A 26,716-nucleotide genomic window follows, 5' to 3' on the forward strand; every position below is an offset into this window, starting at 1 on the left:
CCCTCAATCACTTCTCAAAAATCCAAAACAAACATGGCCTAACCAAATTGAATGCAAGCATAGTTCTTTTGGAGTTAAATCAACTCACAATCATTTCTCAAAATCGAAAACAAACATGACCTAACCAAATTGAATGCAAGTATAGTTCGTTTGTAGTTCAATATGGGTATTTGGAGATCCAACATAGGTTCACGGTTTCAAATTTCCGTTTTGATGAGGCCGAAATCCGACCAAACAATTTAAATAATATTTTATTTAATCTACAATTTTGGCCTAAATTTTACCGAAATTTCAGAAAAATATTATTTAATTAGAAAAATCAAGATGTTTCTGTTGAAATTCCTTAAATTTTGGACCGGTCGAAATTTTGAAATTTTGGCCTAAAAAAATAACGTTTCGGGTATATATTATTTTGATTTTGAGGAATATGGGCACAAAACTCATGTGGGCCGACATTGTTGGGATGATCCAAAGCATTCATTTGAAAGACTCTTACATAGATAGCGAGTGTACAAAAAATCAGCTCCATAGGATCATCCTAACCCATCAAAATATGGATGGCAAAATGGACAGACACAAATCTGCCCATTTTCTTGGAGGGGGGTTAGGATGATCCAATGGAATTGAATTTTTGTACACACCCTATCTATGATGGGCCTTGCAAATGAATGGTTTGGATAACCACAAAAAAAATGGGACCCTTGTGTTTGGGCCCTCGAGCGCATATAAGCTTATATGTGTTTAAAACCTTGCATAAGTTCTATTTGGCTACCGACCAATGGCAGGTCCCCGTTGTGGTCCATTAATTCGCAGTCCAATCTAAAAAGCCCCAAGATTGCTCCAAAATTACTATTTGCAACTACCATTATTTTCTCTTACAAACCCTAAATTTCGCCACTATTGGGCGATACCTGAGTCGCTCGAGTCTCTCCACTCGAGTGTATTCTCATAAGCCCTCACACAAAAAACCCTTCTCCTTTCTCCATACAGAACGGCGAACTTTCTCTTAAACTACGCTTTTACCTCTCTTCATTTCCCCTCATTTGCCCTAAAACAGATTTACATAAAACCAAACCTATACTTCATAAAACCTCTCATCTCTCCTTCTTTTCACCCTTTTTTGAACAGAGATGGGATCTTCCGTTAGCTATGCTGCCGTTCCTCCTCCGGCCGCCGGAGTTCCTCTTCCGGCTGGCGGCGTTGCTCCTCCATCGGACGCCAAAGAAAGTGAGAAGAAGGAAGAGCCAACCGATTGGTTGAATCTTCCCTGCCCTGTCCCTTACGAAGAAATTCAGCGAGAGGCTTTGAGTAGGTCTCTAAATCATTTCTTTTGATTCTATATTTTCTGTTTCTTGAAATTTTTGATTCGAAACACATGTGTTTTTGGTAGCTTTATTGATTGTTTTAGGTTTTCAGTTTTTCGATTTTGGGTTGTGATTTAGGTCAGAGTTAAATTTGGGTTTCACTGGTGTTTGATTATATGGCTATGAATGGAATTGTCATGAAACCCTCGTTTGTTATTATCAGATGTTTCGATTAAGAAGGCAACTGAACAGTTTTTTTTTTATATATAATGTTTACGCTATTTTGTTTAGGTTACTTTAGGGTTATTATATGTCACATTTTGTCAAATTTATGTTGGATGTTGTGGTTTCTATCTTTGTTTTGTTATTGAGTGCGACGGAGTGAGAATGTTGTACATTGTATTTAAATCGTAAACATTAGTCTGGTCTGATTTGTTACGGTAGGAATTCAATGATTTATTGTTTTGATTTACAGGTTGCTAATGCTTATGAGTATACTTTAAACAGCAATTTCCGCACTCTGTATTTAAAGTTTTAACCCAATGGCAACATGGTAGGCTTTGGTAGTTTGATTTTATGTGAGTTTATCTGACTTAGAAAATTGAATTTTCTTTTCCATGTACAAAAATAAGGTCACGTTTGGATGCCACGAGATTTAGATTTGGATTTCTCACATTTGGCCTTTGAGATTTGGATCTGGCTCAAATCCTTAAATTTCCAAATCAGCTACAACAGTGAAAAAAGATCTGATTTTCAAATATGTTCTTCAAGACATATTTTGGAAATCCATATTTGTGGCAAGTACCTTCACCCTCTCTGCTCCTCGACCTTGCTGCAGCAGCAGCAAGATGTCCCTCTCTCCCTCTCTCTCATACAACATAAGCATAAAGATGATTGATGTATTTTGTATCCAAAACTCATATCCAAATCCAAATACAAAAACAAGAGGTATCCAAACATTGCCTAAGTATATTCAGATGACATTGTGGATGCTTTTGATGGATGAAGCTGGTGAGTGAGCCTATGCAATTTTTTATAACGATTATACCTATGCATGCTTTATGAATGGCACCATTTCGATTTTGGACCATGAGTTTACTTCCTATCTTTGTTTGTCCTATTTGTCAAATGTACATTGGATGTTGTGTGTTCTATCTTTGTTCTGTTATTGAGTGAAATGCAGTGTGATTTTGATACATTGTATTTAAATCTTAGTTGTTGATTCCATTTCATTTGCCATTTCATTTTGGTTAGTGGAATGGAATGCTTCGGCATTTTGTTTCGGAAACGACTACGGCCAGAGAATTTTTTTTAATAGTTAAAATTTTTAAAAAACTCTGGAAAATAAAAAATTGCTAAAAGCTGGAGCAATAAAGTCATCCTCTGCAACGCAATCCATCGTAACATAAATCATGTAAAGATCCAACGAAAATCACTGTCAGCTGAGATGCTTATGCTGATTAAATTAAAAATTTTTAGAGACCAATTATGAGATTTTTTTACCAAAATTTTAGAATTTAATAATGTTTAGACATAATAGAATTTATGAAATTTTAAAACTGAAAAAAATACCCCATTGTTTGGAAGTTAAGATTTTGACCCCGCCCGAAATGATTGGAAGAGTTATTGTACTAGAACTTGAAAGTTGACCTTTTATCCTTTTAGAATGGTGTCTTGAAACTATTTTTAATAAATTCAAATGGGGTATCCCCTATTTAACTTGTAAATCTTAAGTAAATGGACATTTACTTAAATGACTTTAAGAAGAGAAGAGAACTATGAAGAGGCATTTAAATACCCAATTCTAAGAAGATAAGAGCAGTGTTTAAAAACGCGTTGACTCGGCTCGGAACTCGGCCGAGTCGACGCGGATTGGTGGTGACCGCGTCATGGAGCCATGAACTCGGCGAGTCCATGCCATCTCGGTCGACAAGCCGAGTCAAACACAAATCCATCTTTTTCCAAGAAAAAAAAAAGGAGATAATATATCACTTTCTCTTAATTATCAAGGTAAGTGTGTTGCATGCCTACACATAGTAGACTAAGCTGGAGGCATAAAGGTGACTCTACCTGATAGCTATTCCATCATGAAGTATGTGTTGTCAACATCATAACAGTTTTGTCTTAAAGCTGGCATCCCTCTTCTCTTTCTCACTCTCACCTGTCATTTTGATAATGCCGCCACAAGTATTATTTTGCAGGGGGTATGATTTGATGGGTCATCAAATGGACGGTTTGGATCTTGGGATCATCCTACAGTGTGTGTAGTTGCATAGACTAGAGTTTTTTCATAAAGTGCAGCACTGCCCATGCCATAGGATAATCCAAACCGTCCATTCGATGCATCACATATAGTCCAGAATTTTTCCAAAAAGTGGTGTAATGCCCATACTTTAGGATGATCCAAACCGTCCATTTGATCCGTCACATCTTGTATTTTTTCATTTATATTTTATAAAAAATTATAACTAAGCCGCGTCGATCGCGTTCTTGGCCGTGTCCGCGTTGAGTCGACTAGGTTTTTCTTCGGCCGCATTCCGCGTCGCATCCGCGTTTTTAAACACTGGATAAGAGAACTATGAAGAGGCAAGAAGAAGAGGAGAGAAAAAAAAGTGTTTCGTCCGAAACATGGCATTTCACCCTGTTTCGGACGAAATGGAATGAAATCCTGTGGTCTGGTCGAAACAGGCCGAAACGCGAAGACACGCATGATGAAACGGAATATGACACTGTTTCGTTCTGGTTTTCCAGATGAAATCGACAACTGTGATTTAAATCATGGAAAATCATTCTGACCTGATTTGTTGTGGTAGGAATTCAGTGGTTTAGTTGTTTAATAAAAGTTGAATTTTCTTTTTTGCTTACAAAAATAAGGGGCCGTTTGGATATGCGGATTTTAGAATCCAGGGATTTAGTTTGAAAACAGTGTAAAAGAGGGTTCGTGATCAAGCTGCTGTGCGCTGTCCTGACAGCGTTTCTTGGATTTTAAGTAAGAAAGCCAGGTTTTAGGAATCTCAGGATGGGGGAGTAGTTTCTAAAACCTGGTTTTCTTACATAAAATCCAAGAAACGCTGCCAGGACAGCATACAACAGCTTGATCATGAACCATCTTTAACACTGTTTTCAAACTAAAAACCTGGATTCTAAAATCAGCGTGTCCAAACGGCCACTAAGTGTCTACAGATGGCATTGTGGACACTTTAGATGGATGAAGCTGGTAACTGAGCCTATGCCCCATGCTATTTTTTATAACTATCATAGCTTTGCATGCTTTATAAATGGCGCCATTTGGACTATGAGTTTACTTCCTATCTTTGTTTGTCCCATTTGTCAAATGTACATTGGATGTTGTGGTTTCTATCTTTGTTTTGTTATTGAGTGAAATGAAGTGCGATTGTGCTACATTGTATTTAAATCGTGGACTATGTCTTTAGTTTACAAAATCATATTCTTGTCTCTCATGCGGTCGAGGGCGCCAAACTCATGTGGGCCCACTTTTTAGGATGATCCAAAGCATTCATTTGAAAGGCCCTTACATAGATGGGGTATGTACAAAAAATCAGCTCCATAGGATCATCCTAACCCATCCAAAAGTGGATGGCAAAATGGACAGACACTGTTTGCCACAAATCTGCCCATTTTTGCCCCCCACTTTTGGAGAGGTTAGGATGATCCAATGGACCTGATTTTTTGTACACACCCTATCTATGATGGGACCTTGCAAATGAATGGTTTTGATCAGCACCAAAAATGTGGGACCCATGTGGTTGGGCCCTCGACCGCACCTAACCTTAGGTGCGGTCGACCACACAATCTTATTCCTCATATATATATATATATATATATATATATATATATATATATATATGAGAATATGGTTTGTGTGTAGCTGCACAGATAAGCTATCTGTGTATGACCGAACAAACCATGGGGGGGCCACATTTTTGGGGGGATCCAAAGCATTCATTTGGAAGGCCGTTTCATGAATAGGGTGTGTACCAAAAATTAGCCCTTTAGGATCATCCTAACCTTGCCATTTGTGGAGGGAAAAAATGGGCAGAAACTGTGTCTGTCCATTTTCCCCTCTAGCTTTGATTGGGTTAGGATGATCCTATAGGGCTGATTTTTGCTACACACCCTATCCATGGAAGGGCCTTCCAAATGAATGCTTTGGATCCCCCCAAAAATGTGGCCCCCACTATGGTTTGTGCAGCCATGCACGTATAGCTTATCTGTGCAGCTGCACACAAACCATACTCTCTCTCTCTCTCTCTCTCTATATATATATATATATATATATATATATATATATATATATATATATATATCTTTGCAGATATTCTTGGGTTTCTTCCCGGATGCCCATTTTTATTGTTCTGATGTCAAGATCTTTTCCACATGAGATGTTTCCATTCCTCTTTTTCATCCGAGGGAAGAGGAAAATTTCTCTATGACCACCTTATTTGGATGTCTTGGTGTAGAGTAAAATTTATGTAACTATGACACACTTGAAGGCAAAAAGAATTAAAGGTGAGTGATGGTGGTCTGTGAATCATCTTTTCGCTAAATATTGATTTTCTTTGATGCAACTTTTTACAGTGTCCTTGAAGCCAGAACTCTTCGAGGGAATGCGCTTTGATTTTACGAAGGGACTCAATCAGAAATTTTCACTCAGTCATAGGTAGCTTCAGCCTCTAATCTATTATGGGGTCATGTTATCCCTTTGTTGTGGTTCTAACATCTATAAATGTCAACTACCTATCAGTGTCTTTATGGGTTCCATAGAGGTGCCTTCTCAGTCAGCTGAAACCATAAAAGTCCCTACTGCACACTATGAGTTTGGGGCTAATTTTCTGGACCCAAAGGTTGGTGGCTATCACTAGTATCGTTAGCTTTAGCAACTTCTTATGAACCATTAGTCCTTTGGGACTGATTTTTTTTGTTGGATATCTGACTAAAGCATGGGATCTCTGATGAGCTTTCTACAGTTGATGCTCTTTGGGAGGATATTGACTGATGGAAGGCTTAATGCAAGAGTAAAGTGCGACCTTACTGATAACCTTACTCTGAAGATCAATGCACAGGTATGTTGTCTTCCTTCGGAAATTCATGGAGGGCAGATAACTCAATATTCTTTGTTGATGGGCTGAATATTCATATATTTTATTATGTAATGTGCATTTAGTATTTGTCTTGCATTTTTTTCAGCTTCAAAATGAGCCACATTTCTCCCAGGGAACATTCAATTTTGATTACAAGGTAAATCTCTTACATGTGGTCCCATATTTGTGGTCGATGTGTTTTGGTGATTTCAATCCAATGGATGGATGCAATGGATTTTGAAGATTATCACTGTTTTCTGGAGCACGATGTGATTGACTTGCTGCTAAATAAGATCTGCTATGTTCATGTCAGTCGGAACTATGTTGTTATACGATAGCATACACGTGCACACATTTTTGTGGTAGCTTCTCTATTCATCTTATTTTACTGCAGAGGAAACATTATTTATATTTTTTCTATCAAGTTTTCTTGTGACAGAATTTTGATCTGGCTAGCTGGATTGTTTATCCAGAACACGACAGCTCTATTAGACTGCTGTGGTCAGGGTCAGTCAGAAATGGTCTATTAAGCAGAAATTGGCCACTATAATCTGTTATCTACCTGTCACCATCTAATTTCGAGGTTTTCTTCAGACTTGTTGCATGCTTGAACTGCTTTCCTTCATCTAGTTTTTCTACATCAAACTTGTAGCATGCTTCACTAAGTGTTTCATTTAATCTCCCTACATATTTTCTCTCTTTTTCCACTTCCTCGTGAGGCATCAAGCGTACCGAAGTAACGAGTCATCGTTTTCGTTACGGTTGCTGTTCAAGTGTGACGATAGATGGATCAAAGAAGACGTCCCAGGGATATTCACTCCTTTTGGGCATCCTCTCTCTATCAATACGATTTCCTTTGGAAATCTCCAGTCGATGGCCAAAATAATTGAAAAGCTTCAAAGATTTTTTTTTATGGGAAGGCTAGGAGGAGGGCTGGAGGTTGAAGCACTTGGTGAACTGTGTCATAGTGTGAAAGCCAAGATCGGATGGATTGGTAATTTATGCTTGCACAACTTTGCCCTTCTTGGCAAATGATATTGGAGATTTGGGATGGAGTAGGAGGCTCTTTGGAAAAGGATAATTAAATGTAAATTTGGGTTGGGGTGGGGTGGGGTTGGGAGGTGAGAGCATTAGGTAGTAGTAAAAGTCTTGGGGGTGTGGCAATTGGTGTCTGGCGTTAAGTAAGAGTTTTCTCTTATATTAGGTTTAGGAGGGAAATGAGGAGGAGATTAAATTTTGGGAAGATGTATGGGCGTAGTGTTAGTCCTTGCCATACCTATCCGAGTCCACATAGGTTAGCTTGTGAGAAAGGGCCTTGTGATGGGGAGGAAGAGTCGTGCTAAAGGAAACACCAGAGACCCAGGGGGAGGAGTCGTCGTTTCAGATGCGAATGCAATAGTAAAATTTCCGTTTGCCTTATACTATGGGATTTCTTCCAACCATGGTTTTAAATTTTGGCCGAAACAAAAACATTTTGTTTCGATTGAAATATTTCGATTTCGGCTGCTACAGAAACAAAATCTATATGGATATGGAAAGTTACTAGATTTTGCTAAAATTTTCGAATTTTGCCCGAAATTTCAGGATTTCGTTAATGTTTTGGTCAAATATGTGGAACATACAACTTTTTAGATAAAAAGCAAAGTTTCCATACATAATTTCTGACAAAAATCAACTCCACTCGCAGAAAAGTGAACAACAATGAGATTCCTCTTAGATATTTCTCAAAAAAAAAAAAAAAAAAAAATTTCTAAAAAGAAAAATCATCTTACCTGAATTTTGGCTGTGATTTTGTACTGAAATATTTTCTATTTTTAACAAGATTTTGATCGAAAATTTGTTGTGAAGCTGAAACTGAAATTTAAAACCTTGCTTCCAACATGGTGGCTGAATCAAGGGCGCTTCTAGATGGACTGGGATTATGTAAAGACTTTGGCATTAGCAACCTCGTAGTTGAATCATAAGTCACAAATATCGTTCTTGGGAATTTCTTTGCAAAGAAAATCTTAAGTTATATGAATTTATTTTATTTTTTTGGTCAATATATGGAAAAATGATAAAAGTTAAATTATTTTAAAATATATAATCTGAGAAAGAATATAAAATAAAATTTATAGTACAATTATTGTAAAAATATCACGATATTATCACGGTAAATGATTAAAATAAAAATATCGTTCTATTTTTTAAAATTTTGGGATTTTGTCGTTTTATCAAAATGTTGGAGATATTTGTGACTGGATAGTAAGGTTCTCATGGATCTTATACCAAGAAAGGGAGCCATCCTTGGTGAATCTGTTTCTTCTTTCCGGAGATCTTCGATCTCATGGATGCGATTTTTGCTTCTCTTCAACATCAGTTCAATCAAGGAACCAAAGTTGCTGATGCGTTAGCAAACGATGGATGCGCCCCCAAATCTAATCAGGTTTTCAACGGCTGAAGTGATATGCCGTTCACAGCCCGCTGCTAGATGTGATGCCCTTGGTTTCCCCAACCTTCCTCAAAGCAATCGAGACTAAGGAGGTGCAGAATCGTCTTCTTGGTAGTTTTGTCACACAGGTGCTGTTTAGGGTTCTCCCTCCCCTCCATATGTTTCATCTTCTTCTCTTCCGAGGCAAGGCGGTTGCTCCTCCTCTTGTAGCTTTATCCTTGATATAATACTCGAGGTCCGCCCCTGGCCACACCTTTTTCTGGGTTAAGTTTTTTGTTTTTTTTTTTTTTTGGGGTGGGGGGGGGGGGGGGTGGTTGAGGTTGTGTGTGGGCGCGATGTGCTTGAAATTCGTCCGGAGCTCCGGCCATCCTACTTGAAAAGTTTGGGGCCCGATGTGCTTAAGCTGAACTTAGATGATGCGTCCCTGGGCAATCTGGGTCCAGCTGGTGTTTAAGGAGTTTTCATGAACCAGTCAGTCGCATGGAAGAAAATGATCCACGTAGAAGAACCCAACTAGAGCCTAGATTCCTTTCACCTTCTTCATGAAATTTTTCTAAAGGATTCATTTAGCCAACCCCAACTAGTTTGGGATAAAGGCTTTGTTGAGTTGAGTATTGGACGATTGAGATCATCTACATAAGATGTAGGGAGGAGATGCACCATAAGTATGGTGCATGCACTTGGGCGCATATACCCAAGTAACTATGTGTGGAAATTAATTAATTAATTAGATTAATTAGTTTTTTTTTTTTTTGAAGCGGTAAGAGAATATATTAAGAACCGAGCTGGTTCGATCAAGCTACATAAAGAAAAACAAAATACAATATCAAGGAGGTAAATAATCAAACTGTTCCAAGCTTGGGCGAAAGACACCACTCCTAGCGAGAGAGTCAGCCTCTGAATTAGCTGACCGTCTCACGTGCCTAAAGGATAAAGTCGAGAGAAGATTTAAATCATTGAGTTCATCGAAAAGAGATAGAAACCGCCAAGGAGGAGAGACTTCCCCCCGAAGCCAGAGAATAACATTAGATGAGTCCCCTTCCACTATCACCTTATGAAAGACAGACGGATCCAACAGTTTGAGCCCACAATGGGCAGCCCTTACTTCCGCTTCTGACGAATCCGCCACTCCAATAGGGCCCGAGAAAGCCCAGAGAACATCCCCCTTGGAATTACGACATAATCCCCCAATGCCTGCGACACCAGGATTACCAAGAGAGGATCCGTCAAAATTCAGCTTTATCCATCCATCAGGAGGAGGGATCCAGCGTTGAGAAGTTTAATTAGATTAATTAGTTAGCTCCCGTAATTGAGGATAAGATGAGAGAGCACCGCTTAAGATGGTTTGGGCATATCCAAAGTCGGCCTTTGGATGCTCCGGTGAGAAGAAGTGACTCGTGCCAAGTTAATGGGGCAAAAAGAGGTAGGGGCCAGACCGAAAACAACTTGGGTAGAAACAGTGATGAAAGACTTGATGGCTAGGAACATAACAGTGAACATGACCTTGGATAGGAAAGAATGGAAGAAAATGATCCATTTAGATGAATCCAACTAGTGTCAGGATTAGACTTAGTCAATTTGAGCCGGGTTGATTCTTTCACCTTCTTCATGAAAATTTTCTAAAAGATTCATTAGCCGACCCCAACTTGTTTGGGACAAAGGCTTAGTTATGGCCAAATATCCATGTGTTAATGACTTCATTTTTCCACACCCTAGAAAGTATCGGAAATGTGTTGTCTACCAAGCTTTTATCGGTTTTTGTTATATATTCTTACCTGTGCAAGCATTTGATGTACTTGGTGCAGTGCCTTTTCATTGACTATGTTACTAACATGTATGCAGACCTGTCCTCTTCAGTCCTATGGATCTCTTTGTATGGAATTGTTTCACTTTTTTTTAACCATACAGGCTGGAGGAACTTTCTTGCGAGTTGATGCAATGATTCCTTGCAATAAATAAATTTCTTTGAGGTCCTTGAAGTATTTTATTATCAGGTTTACTCTATTATTGACAAATGAAATTGTCTTTTTTCTTCTTCTTATCTTTGTACAGGGTAAGGATTTCAGAAGTCAGTTCCAAATGGGGAACAGTGCATTCTATGGTGTCAATTATATCCAGGTAAATTATTAAATATTCTGATTTATTCTTTGCTTCAATTTGAGAATTACACCAGCTTCTCGGAAACACAATTACAAAATATTGATTTTCCTTGTCGTCTCACTTGAGGGCTAAAGGATTTGAGCTAGTGGTATAATTCAGTATTCCTAAATCACATGTAAAAGTCAACTCACATCTAACTGGAGTACTTTTCAGCATGCTCGAAATGTTGGATGGTTTATTTGTATTGAACCTGTGCGTTTTCTTGTCAAAGTTTAGATGCAGAGAAGGGAGGGATATTACTATGTTTTGCTACTCAGCCTGCCCAATTCCTACTCATTTTGAGACTTACACGTTTTCTTCTTCTGCAATGGAAATGATTAGGGTTTTCTTCCCCTGGCTTCTCAGGCCTAACCCTCCTTTTTGTTCTGCTTTATGGTCTACTTTCAGTTTCTCTTGGAACATTCAAATCTTTTTTTTGAAAGGTGGAACATTCAAATCTTATTGAGTTTTTGCTTCTCATTGCTATGTAGTGGCTTTCTCTTGTAACTTCTTCAGTTTTCAGATGGTTTTGCTCGTAGTGGTAGTTCTACACCCAATACTATCCAAGCCTGTCAGTTATCAGTATTGGATTTGAGTCACTGGTTCTTCTCATATCGTATAACTAGATTCTAGTCACTTAGAGAGGATGAATGTTGTGCATATTTCTCTGAGTCATTATAACTTGGTCCATAAATACAACTTGTATATGCATTATCTTCGATCAATTTTTAATCTAAGCATATAAGCCATACCTGTGATTTATGTCTGGGTACCGTGCCATGTCAAATTTACATTGGTTTGCACATTTTAGAACTACTTAACTTCTATCCAACATTCAAAATTTCAAGGTTCGACCGAAACTATTGATTGCAAAGTCACGGATAATTTGATCAAATGGCAAATTTCAATTATCATATTAGGTCAATTTGTTCCCTGAAGATTCTGAACTTTTCAATAATATGTAACGGCTGAAGATCCTTCATCAATTCAGGGAATAACACGTGCTTTTATGACAGACACGAGGAAACGATTTTTGACATTTTATCTTGTTAAATGGATCTATATTATTTCAGTTCATGGTTCCTTAGGGCGACAAAAATGGTCATATACTGATATACATACACGTACACACAGAGGCAGGATTGAGGAGGAGGGTTGGCAGCCGGCCGTAAACTTTGCCACTTTTCTATGAAATGAATCCTACAGAAATTCTCTTGGCTGTAACCCTCTTAGCGACGCGATGTAGTGTTACATGAGCAAGGGTCCTTGCACCTTCTTTGGCGGGTCCCGGGGGGGGGGGGGGGGGCGGGGGGGGGGGTGAGGAGGCTAGTGTTGGGCCGTCACTCTCTTAGTGACGCGCCCGAGTGTGGTGAAAAATGTGCAAGGGTCCTCAGACTTTGCTGGACGGGTGTGAGGGGCGAGGAAGCTAGTCCAAGAGGGTAGGATTCGTTTAGCCAGTTGGAACATAGGTTCACTAACAAGTAAGCTGAGGGAATTAGTTGATACGATGAGTAGAAGGAGCGTTAATATAGCTTGCCTTCAGGAGACTAAATGTGTAGGAGAAAAATCTAGGGAAATAGAAAATACGGGTTTCAAGTTATGGTATACAGGGAGGGAGATGAATTAAAATGGTGTAGGGATTATAATAGATAAGAGCCTAAGAAATGAGGTTGTAGATGTTAAAAGGAAGGGTGATAGAATTATTCTAATTAAATTAATATTAGGTGAAGAGATCATAGTTTTAAATTTCGGCTGAAATATTTCGGTTTCGGCTTTGACCTAAACCGAAATTACATTGAATCAGATTTTTTCATGATTTCCCAGAAATTTTGCCGAAATCCGAAATTTCAACCTAATTTCGTTTTGCACCCTTATTTACAAAATTTCTACCGAAATGTAAAAGATTTCCACCAAAATGTAAAGATTTCCAACGAAGTGGCTGAAATTTCCACCGAAATTTTGTACTTTTCGGTGGAAATTAAAAAAAAAACCGAATATTTTGTCAATTTTTTTACATGATTTCGGCCGAAATTTCCATTGACACCGAAATATTTCGGTTTCGGTGGTGGCCGAAACCAACACTGAAACTGACATTTAAAACCTTGGAAAAGACTATTAATGTTATTAGTGTGTATGCCCCTCAAATAGGATTAAATGACTCGGTCAAGAGGCAATTTTGGGAGGATATGGATGTAGTAGTCCAAGGAATACCACATGAAGAGAAGTTATTTATAGGAGGAGATTTAAACGAGCATGTGGGAAGAACTAGTGGAGGTTTTGAGAGGGTTCGGAGGACTGGGTTTTGGCAATATGAATGAGGCAGGAGAAGATATTTTGTAGTTTGCAGTGGCATATGATTTGATGTTAACAAATACTTTTTTTAAGAAAAGAGATTCACACTTGATGACTTTTAGCAGTGGCACCAACTGTTTCCAGATATATTTTATCCTCACTAGGAGAGAGGACATAGCTGCGTGTAAAAATTGTAAAGTCATACCCGGGTAGTGTTTAGTCACATACCATAGGCTGGTGGTGTTGGATATATGCATTAAACGTTGCAAGCGGAAAGATAGAGATGTTAGACATCCGATGATTAAGTGATGGAATCTCAAAGGGGAAAAACTAAATATGTTTAAGGATAGACTACTTAAAGAAGGACCTTGGAGTCGTGACGAAGGGGCTAATATTATGTGGAATGAGATGCCTAGTTATATCAGGAAAGTGGCTAGAGAGGTACTTGGAGAATCTAGAGGAAGTGAGCCGCCGTCTAAAGATACATGGTGGTTGAATGAGGAGGTTCCAAAGGCAATTAGGTCTAAAAGGGAGCGTTATAAATGTTTGTATTAGTGTAGAAATGAGGAGAACATTAAGAAATAAAAATTTACTAAAAAAGAAGCTAAGAAGGCAATAAGGGAAGCTAAGAGGCAAAGCCTATTAGGATTTGTACCACAGGTTAGGGATGAAAGAGGGCGAAAAAGATTTTTACAAGCTTGCTAAGATGAGATAAAGGAAGAGCAGGGACTTGAATCATATAAAATGCATCAAAGACGAGAATCTAAGATTGTTAGTAAAAGAAAACTAGGTTAAAGAGAGGTGGAGAAGTATTTTTCAAAAAAAAGAAGAGAGGTGGAGAAGTTATTTCGATCAGTTGTTTAATGGAGAACCGTAGTGAATATGGGAGAACTTGATAACTCTTTTGATGATACAAACCGGAGATTTGTTCGTAGAATCCGAACATCAGAGGTAAGAGTAGCTATGAAAAAGATGAAATTAGGTAAGGCTATGGGGCCTGCCGGTATTCTTATTGAGAATTGCAGATGCTTGGGTGATGTGGTTTTGGTTTGGTTAACTAGATTACTTAACAATATTTTGAAGACTAAGAAGATGCCTGATGAGTGGAGGAAGAGTACATTTGTACCTATTTATCAGAGTAAAGGGGATATTCAGAGTTGCACTAATTACCGGGGAATTAAGCTAATGAGTCACACCGTGAAGCTTTGGGAGAGGGTAATTGAGCATAGACTAGGAAAAGAGACTAAGGTGCCAGAGAATCAGTTTGGCTTTATGTCCGGACGATCGACTATGGAAGCTATCTTCTTGATTGGGCGGTTAATGGAGAAAGGACCTTCATATGGTTTTCATTGATTTGGAGAAAGCGTATGATAGGGTTCCCAGGAGTGTTATGTGGTGGGTCCTTGGAAGGAAAAATGGGCCTACTAAATATGTTGATATGATTAAGGATATGTACGATGGAGTAGTAATTAGTGTTCGAACTACGGATGACACGTCTAGTGAGTTTCCAGTTACAATAGGATTGCACCAAGGATCAGCTCTAAGCCCTTATCTTTTTACTCTAGTTATGGATGAACTTATGGAGGGTATCTTGGACGAGGTGCCGTGGTGTATGTTATTTGTAGATGACAGTGTATTAATTGACGAAACCAAAGCAATAATTAATGCTAAGTTAGATTTATGGAGAACTAGTTTGGAATCCAAAGGTTTTAGACTGAGCATGACTAAGACAAATATGACCGGAGAGGAGGTACCTAAGAGGGATATCTTTCACTATCTTGGTTCAATCCTACATAAGGAGAGATTGAAGAGGATGTTAACCACGGAATAAGAGCTGGTTGGTTGAAGTGGCAGCATGCTTCAGTAATTCTGTGCGACCGTAAAACACCTACCAAGTTGAAGGGAAAGTTTTATAAGATAGTTGTGAGGCCAACCATGCTGTACAACTCGGAATGTTGGGCCATCAAGAAGCAGTGTGTGCATACTACGAGTGTAACGGAGATGCGAATGCTTCGATGGATGTGCGACAACACAAGGTTAGATCGAACTAAAAATGAAGACATCCGTTAAAAGGTGGGGGTGGCACCAATTGAGGAGAAGATGAGAGAGCACCACTTAAGATGGTTTGGGCATATCCAACGTAGGCCTTTGGATGCTCTGGTGAGAAGAAGTGACTCGTGCCAAGTTGATGGAGTAAAAAGAGGTAGGGGAAGACCGAGAACAACTTGGGTAGAAACACCGAGGAAAGTTTTGAGGGCTAGGAACATAACTGAGAACATGACCTTGGGTAGGAGAGAATGGAAGAAAATGATCCATGTAGACGAACCCAACTAGTGTCAGGATCAGACTTAGTCAATTTGAGCCGGGTAGATCCTTTCACCTTCTTCATGAAATTTTTCTAAAGGATTCATTAGTCGACCCCAACTAGTTTGGGACAAAGGCTTAGTTGATTTGAGTTGAGTATAGACACACACGCACACATGGTATTAAATTTCTGCCAAAACTAACACATAACGACCAAAATGTTTCCGTTTCGATCACACACTGAAAGACATAGTAAAACCGAAATCGTAAATGTATATCTTACATTATTTTCAGTCGAAACTTTGAAACTTATCGGTCTTAGGTGGAAATTTGGGTGAAAAACCTATAAAATCAAGAAAATTTATAGAAACATATGCTAAATATGGAACTTCAGGAAATGCTAGAAATATTTAAATATAAAAAATAATTAATTTCTTGTATTAAAATATTAAAAAATGAAAAATAATATTTGAAGTTCATACAAATTAGAATAGAAAAGGAAAGTATACAAATAACACAATTCATAATATTGTAGTGTTATATACTACATTTTATAATATTACACGTATTTTTTGCATTTTTATTTTAAAAATAAAAAATCATCAAAATCTCAGAAAATTAACAAAATCAAGGCATGTGCAAATTTAGCCATGACCCATTATACGTAAAATATATGTTGTATTTTTTCAACATTTTCTATCTTTGTTATGATTTTTATAAATTATTAAAAATTATTTTAAAAATATATTTCTTTGCCATTTAGTATATTAGTGGTATACTATATCGGTACGTTTTACATAATTATATTTATATAAATTACGTGTGAAATGTAGTGTATGTATTCGTGCATAATTATCTATATAAATTAAATGTGAAATGTGATTTGTAATGAATTATAAGACATGCGCGACAACACATGTCACTAGGTCTGTCATAAAAAAAACACATGTCACTAGGTTTTTGATGTTGTTAAACCATTATGGGTGGTTTTCTTGCTTATGTGGTGGTTTTTTTGGTAGGTATTTGTGCTTATTCAAGTATTTCCTTGAGTTTCATCTTATGGCCATCATTTGCATGTGTTTTCATACATTTCGTAATTTTATAGGACCGTCACGATGGAACGCACATTGAAACTGAAACTTTTATCCTTGCATACAGACATGTGTATTATTCCTTCTATTTATGTGCCAGTTTGGGTGGACAATAAAAGGTTCTATGTGATGTTTTTTCATTGTGCGCCCTATAAATATCATATATTGCATTGAAAAATATTGCATTGGATGTGTTAATGGAAATAAACTATCTAATGAAACTTTTCTTGTTTTATCACAATCGATTATATTTTGGTGGGTGAGCGATCAGAAAACATCACATAGAACATATTTTATTTCCCAACCAAACTAGCCATCCAAAAGGTGTTTACATTTACTTTGGGAAAAGGCTTGCTGTACCATCTTACTGAAAGTGCATCTTCTGTTTTGCAGAGTGTCACTCCACATTTGGCTTTGGGATCTGAGGCATTTTGGTTGGGTCACCAAAGAAAATCCGGTATTGGTTTTGCTGCTCGATACAACACAGATAAGATGGTATACTGCTTTCCTCCTCATAAGTCCTTGATGCTTATAGTGCTTTCTCTTTATATTTTTCTACCTTTGTCCGTTCATTGAGTACCTAGTAGCTTAGCTCCATGAGAATACCATGCTGTTGTCTGATACATTCTTTGTGAGTGGAAGGATGAATATTGAAGTTTCAAATTGTTGAATATAATTGAGATAGTGGATGCCTGTAACTCCTGAAAGATGTTGGCTTGGGTGAGGGATGGAATTTATAACTACATCGCTGGAGTCTCTGACTTGAGCTCCGACCTGAAATGAATCATTTGAATTGTCTTCATTTATTTCTCAACTCTCTTATTTTTTTTAAATTATTATATCACTACCTGATATTTGACCTGTGCTCTGATTCATAGTGCATTTGACGATTACGCCTGAATCTCATAAAATAAGTTCCAATTCATTAAGATTCTAGAGAGCTGCTTTGCTGTTGTGATTGTGGTTAAAAATATACACTCAGTGTTGGGTTTTGGCTGAATGTTTCAGTCATTTGCCGATTCTTATTCGTTCTCAGATTCACTTACGATTATATTACAATCGACAGTACCTTTTGATCTGCTCTAGGTTCATCACTTTAATGAATTAGAAGAGTTTGACCGTGCATGGCACTTTAACAAACAAGGTACAACATCAAGGTGGTGGTGCCTCTCTCAGTAGGGAGATTCATAATGAACCTCAATGAAGAAATCAGAATGCTCCTCGTGATGTTACATAGGGTCTAAAAGATTTTCCTTTTTGTTATGCTTCCACCTAGCTTGTTTTTGGGCCTCACTTTGGGCTTGCATTGTGAAGATGCTTCAGGTTTTCAATTCATGCAAACTTCTCTCATTATGAATTTCTATTGCACTTGGAGACTGACTTTGGTCATCTTTGGGATGGAACTCATATCTTGTTATAGGTCCTTCAAGAGATTGGGGTCCGTTTGGTTGTTTTACCTTTGTCCCCATAGAGTGGTTGTCAATTGGTCTCCTGGTAAAACAACAGTGAAGTTGTCTTTAAGTAGTCTTGTAGTAAAGTTTCAAAAGTGTTGTTTGGTTTTCCTATAAAAGGCTAGTAGAGCAGCTTAAAGACAAGTAGAATGCCTGTAATTTTTCGCAAAATTTTTCACCTGCTCGATCAAAGATTCTCCTAACCGTGGAAAAGGGTAATAAGAATAAAAATAAATAAATTTAGAAGCTTCGTCAAATAAACAAATACCCATGTAAAGGAATAAATATTCATATTTTTCTTTCACCTTCTCGGCTATTAAGTATTGTACAATGGTACTTCGAACTGGGAACGAGCATGAAGAAATTAACGATACTTCTATATCTTTTGAGTTGAGCCGTTGAGGGGAAGCATTATGTATGAGTGTAACAATTATTTCTCATACATAATACATCTGGTGGGGGTCTGCCAAACCTCAGCTTGCCTATAAGAAAAAAAAATGAAACAAATACCAAATTTCATATTAGTTTGATTTTTCGAATACTAAAACCCAAACCAGATTTTGGCACTGCAAAGCTTCAAATTCGATCACGTTGTTCAAAATCCAATCCATCTAGCGCCAAGCCGGAGGCGCGAGGACTCGGTTAAGAAAAGATTAAGAACACACACACACACACATTTGCTAGGGTCAAGCGGCAATTTAACCGTTCGAAAATATGAGGAACTTTATTTGTTGTTTGAATAAAATAGGCAGGTTTGCAAAAATCCAGCCTCGAAGTCAGTTAAGCTCTTTTCATAATGAGTTTGCTATTTTTTATTCTCTCTTTGCGTGAAGTACAAGAGAAAAATTACTTGTCTTTTTCATAATGTACATTAGCTATACAATAGTCCTTTACCTACAACACTCCTTTTCTCGGTTTTTGGTTTTTGTTTTCTTGGATTTTGGTTTTTGTTTTCGTCTTCTTGTTGGGTAAAGGAGGAAGCTTATCCTTGACCAGGAGCTCCGTTGGTGAAGAAAGGACCGATCATAATCAAATACATTGGCCTATGAAAGTTTTGGGACATGTTTGTTGTAATAGGTGGGCCTTACCTTTGACATATCCTGGCCGTTGATCAAATGGTAGTGTATTGGATTACCATGGCCAAAAATTCATTATGATCATACACTCAATTCTTTGATTGAAAGTATATGTTGATCGGGCTGAATGTCGGCCATCGCTTTTATGTTTTTGTGTCATTTTCTAGGCCCTTGGATCATGTCATCAATATGGAAAATGGAGATCTCCAAGGCAAGCCCCACTTGGCGGATGATTGAACATAATTATATGCAAGTGATACCGTATTAAGACCCACACATAACAAGTACAGTAAGATTCAGGAGTTGCAAACCAGTTGAACAAAAAACCATGACTGTTTAACCTCTGTTCTCACTTATGGTAAGAAAATTTTTTTTTCAGTTGTTTGATAGGTGTCTTGCAAGTGGATGATTTAACATAATTGATCCAATCGGATGGCTAGAATTATTTCACTCGCGTATTTTGGATGTAATCCAAAGTGGGGCAAACATTGCAAAACCATTTCATACATAAGTCTGATTGGTTTAGTTTGCAAAGCCGCCTTAAATCTTATCACATTTCTTATGTTCAAATCTGCTCAAATTCTTAGCTACATTTCAAATGCAGCTCAATGTTTGCTCCACGAGAATCATCTAAAGAATTAAGGATTGAGATTGAATCGGATGACAGTGAGGCTGTATTCTATGGATCTGAATTTTTGTGGACACCCTATCTATGTGAGGACCATTCAAATGAATTGTTTGGATCACCCAAACAATGTGGGCCCCCACTGTATTTTAAGGTAGTGTGTAGGTAACTTACCTACACAAGTGTGTAGGAAATGTTCTCTCTCATATATATATATATATATATATATATATATATATATATATTCATGAAAAATTTGAGCGTAGAGGGTTGAGGTGGATTTTGTATTAAGAGAGTTTAAGGACGAAGGGGCTCGATGTTCGAGGGTCGAGGCGCTAGGGTTTTTATTGAAAGAGTACGGGTTGTGCTTTCATATAAAAAAAAGTTAATAAGAAAATACGTTTAAAGGGAAAATAAAAAGGATTTGCATTTCAAAAGAGACAACGATGAATCAGATTCGCTCGAAAAAAACATGATTCATGCGGGACACGGCTACGACAAGAATCCGGGTGTGTCCCACATGAATCCATGTCCGATTCGGATGCGGAGACGTGGCGACATGGATTCGGCAGAGGGGGGTAAAGAATCCATGCAACATAGCTTGGCACCTAACAAAAGTATTATGATGATAATGGCTCGAGTCGGAATGCCAGAACCTAAGATTTATGCTACATTAGGTGCACAGAGGGGTGGAGTTGAAAATTTATTGTATGAACTTTGTAGATAAAGAAAGACAATGAAACATTCGAAGAGGAGATGCACAAAATCTTTATGAGTATCTTATGAATATGCATCTTATGAATCCTAGATTTTTTACGACTCCAAAAATGGACCAGGAAGAATTTGTGCATCTCATATGTTTATTCTTAATTTTCTAACGTGGTCACTTTTGACACCACATACTTGACTAAGGTTGCTCCATTGTGACCTCTTGGTCACGGTTTCGAGTCATGGAAATAGCCTCAGCCTCTTTGCAAAGCAGGGGTAAGGCTGCACACATCTAGCCCTCCCAAGACCCTGCAATGGCGGGAGCCTCGTGCACTGGCCACCCTTTATACTTGACTAATAAATATTCAACGTTATTTGCTCCAATTGAGGGTGTCAATTATCATAGATAGTCTATGTTGGTTGGTTGTGCCTTTGATATCGAAAGGGAACAAAGACTAATTTGTTTGGATGTTAAATACATGGCTTAGAGCAACGGGTGTCCAACCTCGAATGCAATAATTACTGATTAGGATCTAACTATGAGAGCAGCGATTGTAGAGGTATTTCAAGAAACTAGACACCAATTTTGTCTGTGGCATATTATTCAAAAAATTCATAAGCAATCGGGACAAATAACTAGAGTTGATAAATATTTCATGCTTGCATTTGATAGATGCATTTATGACTGTTTATAAACTAATGAGTTGAAGAAATTTGTAGGATGACGATTTCACAATCTACCCTACTGCATGAGAAGGATGAGAAAGATTAGCTTCAATCATTATACGAAGATCGTTTGTAATGGGGTCAAATGCTTTTAAATGATACTTTTATTCATGGCTGTCTACTTTTTGGCTAAGGGAAAGCATAAATTCTTTGATTACTAAGCCACGACAATTTTTTTTTGAAAGAGTTTGTGAAACAATATGAAATTGCTATTAGAATAGAATTGAGGCAGAAGAGGAAATTGATATTAGAACCTTGAATACAACACCAACATTAAAGATTGGATCACCATTTGAATCACAATTAGCATATGCTTATACGAGAGACATTTTTAAGAAATGTCAAGTTAAATATTTTTGAATAGCTGCTTGCATCGCAATAAGTAGTAACGAAGAGGGAGAAATCATGACATTTGTAGTGTATGATTTGCGCAAGGATACACATTATAAAATATGGGTTTTGTTAACGAGTGCCCCGGGGAGACTTGTTAAGGTGCATTGAAAATGTAAATGTACACATTGTTTGAGAAAAAAAGACTCAAAAGCGATGTCAATTTACAATACATTTACATGGCTTTTGAGTCTTTTTTCTCAAACAATGTGTACATTTACATTTTCAATGCACCTTAACGAGTGCCTCCGGCGCACTCGTTAATAAAACGCATAAAATATTATGCAAGCAAGTCAAACCGAAGTTTTTTGCATGTCATATGTTAGAGTGTGAAGGATTACTTTGTAGGCATGCAATGCTTATCCTAAAAGTGTCATTAATTCAAAAGATCTTCATCTGACTATATTTTAAGACGATGGACCACATAAGCAAAGAGTCAGTGCGTGTTCAACAAAAGTCGTAATATATAAGACAATAACCGCTTCAAATGTAGGGTGCAATGTTTTAACTCTCTTTATTAGAATTCTATTAAGGTTTCAGAGAAGGCATGATTATTTGAAGCGATCTTCAATAATGTATTGCATATTCTAGAAGGTGGTCTTGAAAAAATTAAAATTGAGAACTAATTTCTTGAGAGACCACTACCTTGTGTAACAGATGTCAGTATTAGTCATTGTGAGGTTGAAGGAGGTCAACAAGAGTGAAAAATCCTTGTAAATTTAAAAACAAAGGGTGCTCCTAAGAGAATAAAAAATAGAGTGGAGATAAGCAATGCAGAGACAAGGAAGTGTAGTACCATTAAAAAAAAAAAGAAAAAAAAGACAAGTGTAGTATTGTAAGAAGCCAGGAGGTTAGCGACATTTTGATGGTTGATATGCCCTTTAAAAATTGCTTTGAATTTACTTTATGACTTCTGCATCATGCCTATGTAATTTAAATGCAAGAGCAATTAAATGTGGGAGCATCTTCGTCCTTTTCTGATTCAATTTAAATATACATTTTGATGGTTGGTATGTCATTTAATTGTGAGGCTTCTAAAAATTGCTTCAAATTAACCAGTGACTTCAAACACATCATTTATAGTCACTTTTTACGGTTAAAGTGTTTTTTTTTTAATACAAGAGCAATTGAATGTGGGAGTATTGTCATCCTTTTTATTAATCCCCCTTAAATTTATACGTTCTATTGACTTTGAATAAGGATTCATCACCATTTTTGACGGGAAAATATGGAACATAGGCAACCAGTTGACATGCCATGCCCTTGTGAACATGGCTTATGTAACGTATACACTATTCAAACATTAAAAAACAAAGGAAGAAAGTTTTATAATTGCCCCGTTCATGTAAGATACTAATATCGAATGTTGGACATTGTCATGTTAATTTTTGATTTACTTTGGCCCTTTCTTATTTAATATCTTCAATCGGTTATTATTACAGGTTAAGTATAAGTGCGACTTTTTCAACTGGTATGACAAATATGACTTAAATTTTTGCGTATCTGGCTCTAATGTGGTGATTGAAGAGCTAAAAGAATAAAAAAAAATGCTAGACTGGGAGCTCAGTGCTTTACGCGCACGACTTGAAGATCGTGCTTCATCATCTTATGAATTGTCTTCTTAAGATACATAATTTATTGGTTGGAGATCAAGAAATTAATGCTAATGTCAATGTTGATTTGAATCAATGTTAATGCTAATATTAGTTTATAGTTTAGATCAAACATATTCTTCTAGAACAATGCCTTTCGATGATTTTATTCATTTCATTGGGGTCTATTGGATTGGACTTTCTTTTGTTGAACTTATGATTTATATTTTGGGAAATAAATGATGAAATGTAATAAGAGGACTAAATGTATATCCTGCATGGTAAGGTTAAGGGTAAGGGTAGGGATGAGATGGTGGTGGACTACAGTATAAGCATTAGTAACTGAAAAATACATCAACAATGAAAATGCAAGCCCTATGGGTGGGATATAGCCTCGTTGTCATCCGATTCAATTTCAATCCTTAGTTGTGCTTAGGCGATTCTCTTGGAGCGAACATTAACTTACATTTGAAAAGTAGCGAAGAATTTGAGTAAATTTTAACACAAGAAATGTAATAAGATATAAAGTGCCTTTGCAAACTCAACTATTTATGTAACTAAATAGTTATGCAATGTTGGCTTTTGCAATGTTGGCCCCACATTGGATTACAACCGAAAAATGTTTCTGAAATAATTCTTGCAATTCAATTGGATCAATTATGTTCAAATCACTCACTTGCAAGACGCATATCAAACTGCTGGGATTTTTTCTCCTTGCCATAAGGAGGAAAAAAGATTGGACAGTCATGATTATTTGTTCAATTGGCTTGCAAGCCATAGATCTTATTGTACTTGTTATGTGTGGGTCCTATCATTGTACCACCTGCATAGAATTATGTTCAATCATCCGTAAACTTGAGCATGCCTTCGAAATCTCCATTAGCCCTTGTTGATGACATGATCCAAAGGCCTAGAAAATGACAGAAAAATAGAAGTGATGGAACATAGATAGCCCGATCAACATATACTTTCAATTGGATGGTCAAGATTCTCTTCATTGTAAATTTTTTGCCATGGTAATTTAATGCACTCTACCATCTGATCAACAACCAGTATCTTTCAAAGGTATGGCCCACCTATTAGATTTTTGGCCATTGTAATCGAATACACTACCATTTGATCAACGATCATTATGTTTCAATTGTATTGCCCACTTATTACTAGAAACACGTCCCAAAACTTTCATGGGCCAATGTATTTGATTTTCATCGGTCCTTTCTTCTTTATCAATGGATATTCTGGTCAAGATAAGTTTCCTCCTTCACCCAGCAAGAAGATAAAAACAAAGAACAAAAACTAATAGAAGGACTGCTGTAGTCGATGTACATTATGAAAAAGATAAGTGACTTTTCTCTTGCACTTCATGCAAAGAGTGAACGGAAAATTGCAAACTCATTATCAGAAGGGCTGAATGGTTTTCATTGATTTGGAGAAAGCGTATGATAGGGTTCCCAGGAGTGTTATATGATGGGTCCTTGAAAGGAAAAAAAGTGCCTACTAAATATGTTGATATGATTAAGGATATGTACGATGGAGTAGTAACTAGTGTGAGAACTACGGATGGCACGTCTAGTGAGTTTCCAATTACAATAGGACTGCACCAAGGATCAGCTCTAAGCCCTTATCTTTTTACTCTAGTTATGGATGAACTTATGGAGGGTATCCAGGACGAGGTGCCATGGTGTATGTTATTTGTAGATGACATAGTATTAATTGACGAAACCAAAGTAGGAGCTAATGCTAAGTTAAAGTTACGGAGAACTACTTTGGAATTCAAAGGTTTTAGACTAAGCAGGACTAAGACAGAGTATATGGAGTGTAACTTTAGTAATGTGAGGAGGCGGGGCGACGATGTAGTAAATGTGACTGGACAGGAGGTACCTAAGAGGGATATCTTTCACTATTTTAGTTCAATCCTACATAAGGAAGGAGAGATTGAAGAGGATGTTAACTACAGAATAAGAGAAGGTTGGTTGAAGTGGAAGCATGCTTCAGCAGTTATGTGTGATCGTAAAATACCTACCAAGTTGAAGGGAAAGTTTTATAAGACATCTGTGACGCCAACCATGCTGTACCGCTCAGAATGTTGGGCCATCAAGAATTAGCATGTGCATAAGGTGAGTGTAGCGGAGATGCGAATGCTTAGATGGATGTGCGGCCACACAAGGTTAGATCGAATTAAAAATGAAGACATCCATAAAAAGGTGGGGGTCGCACCAATTGAGGAGAAGATGAGAGAGCACCGCTTAAGATGGTTTGGGCATATTTAACGTAGGCCTTTGAATGCTCCATTGAGAAGAAGTGACTCATGCCAAGTTGATGGAGTAAAAAGAGGTAGGGGCAGATCGAAAACAACTTGGGTAGAAACAGTGAGGAAAGACTTGAGGGCTAGGAACATAACAGAGAACATGACCTTGGAAAGGATAGAATGGATGAAAATGATCCATGTAGACGAACCCAACTAGTGTCAGGAGTAGACTTAGTCAAATTGAGCCGGGTAGATCCTTTCACCTTCTTCATGAAAATTTTCTAAAGGATTCATTTGCCGACCCCAACTAGTTTGGGACAAAGGCTTAGTTGAGTTGAGTTGAGTATTATCAAAAGAGCTGAATTGACTTCTAGGCTAGACTCTTGCAAACCTGACTATTTTATTCTAATGACCAATACGGTTCAGCATTGCCACTTGACCCTATCATTCTTCATATATATAATGGATCAAGTTGGCATGAAGGCAAAGCAAGAGCAAGAATGGGAAGAGGCTCTGCTGGCAATGCTAATGAAACCCACAAAGTGAAGGATTTAAATGTTCAAGCTGATGCATCTGGAGATGACAAGGATGGAGTAGACTGGGAGGAAGGTTGAAAACTTGAAATAATCATGGTTGTTCCATCTTGATTGAATTGGCAAGAGAGGTAATGTGGCATGAACCATATGTTTTTCTCAGGTTGCGGTTTCTCCTATGTAGCTTTGATTATGCAGCTGGTGTATTATTGAGATCTTTTCCGTCTCAAATACACGTTCTGCTTATAGTTTAAAGAAGATGCTGTTTTTGGTTGGTTCTTTAATCAGTTGTTGGTACGGATTCCAATAGGCAAATTCCCAAAAACTTTCTGTGTTGGCTGGTCATTGTAGGGTTTGCAACTTCGGATTTCCGTTGGCACTGGTAGAAGGAAAGCGTGTGTACCTAAAGATCAGCCATTGCGATCGAGTTAAGTTCCATACAACTTTATGGTCTGTATTTTAGGCTGACAAAATTATCCAAAAGAGAGTTAGGAACTCTTTGGATTCCCTCTAAAATTATTTATGGATAATCTTGTATGTGTATAATGTTATGTACGTAGAATGTTTTGTGCAAATGATGGCTATTAATAGTTTTATATCCATCCTAGTTAAAAAATATTATAAATCATTAAAGAGATTTGCACCCTCTACTGGTCGAAAAGACCTAGACGAAGGGGAGATGAAAATCGGGTCAGAAGAAAATA

The 26,716-nt window shown here is 37.5% G+C and overlaps 1 protein-coding gene across 1 annotated transcript in view; it reads left to right on the forward strand.

Annotated features, from left to right (window-relative positions):
* Window positions 1-840: 840 nt before the first annotated feature.
* Window positions 841-26,716, forward strand: part of LOC143888394 (mitochondrial import receptor subunit TOM40-1-like) — a 51,403-nt gene continuing 25,527 nt past the window's right edge. The window contains exons 1-7 of the mRNA XM_077392788.1: window positions 841-1,308; window positions 5,904-5,985; window positions 6,070-6,169; window positions 6,293-6,388; window positions 6,513-6,563; window positions 10,890-10,955; window positions 17,057-17,158. Coding sequence (XP_077248903.1) covers window positions 1,131-1,308; window positions 5,904-5,985; window positions 6,070-6,169; window positions 6,293-6,388; window positions 6,513-6,563; window positions 10,890-10,955; window positions 17,057-17,158 — 675 coding nt within the window. The 5' untranslated portion in view covers window positions 841-1,130. The remainder of the gene's footprint in view (window positions 1,309-5,903; window positions 5,986-6,069; window positions 6,170-6,292; window positions 6,389-6,512; window positions 6,564-10,889; window positions 10,956-17,056; window positions 17,159-26,716) is intronic.

Source organism: Tasmannia lanceolata, unplaced genomic scaffold, assembly GCF_043159265.1.
Source record: "Tasmannia lanceolata isolate RefF3 unplaced genomic scaffold, GAP_Taslan_0.1 ptg000012l, whole genome shotgun sequence".
Taxonomy (NCBI): Eukaryota; Viridiplantae; Streptophyta; class Magnoliopsida; order Canellales; family Winteraceae; genus Tasmannia; species Tasmannia lanceolata.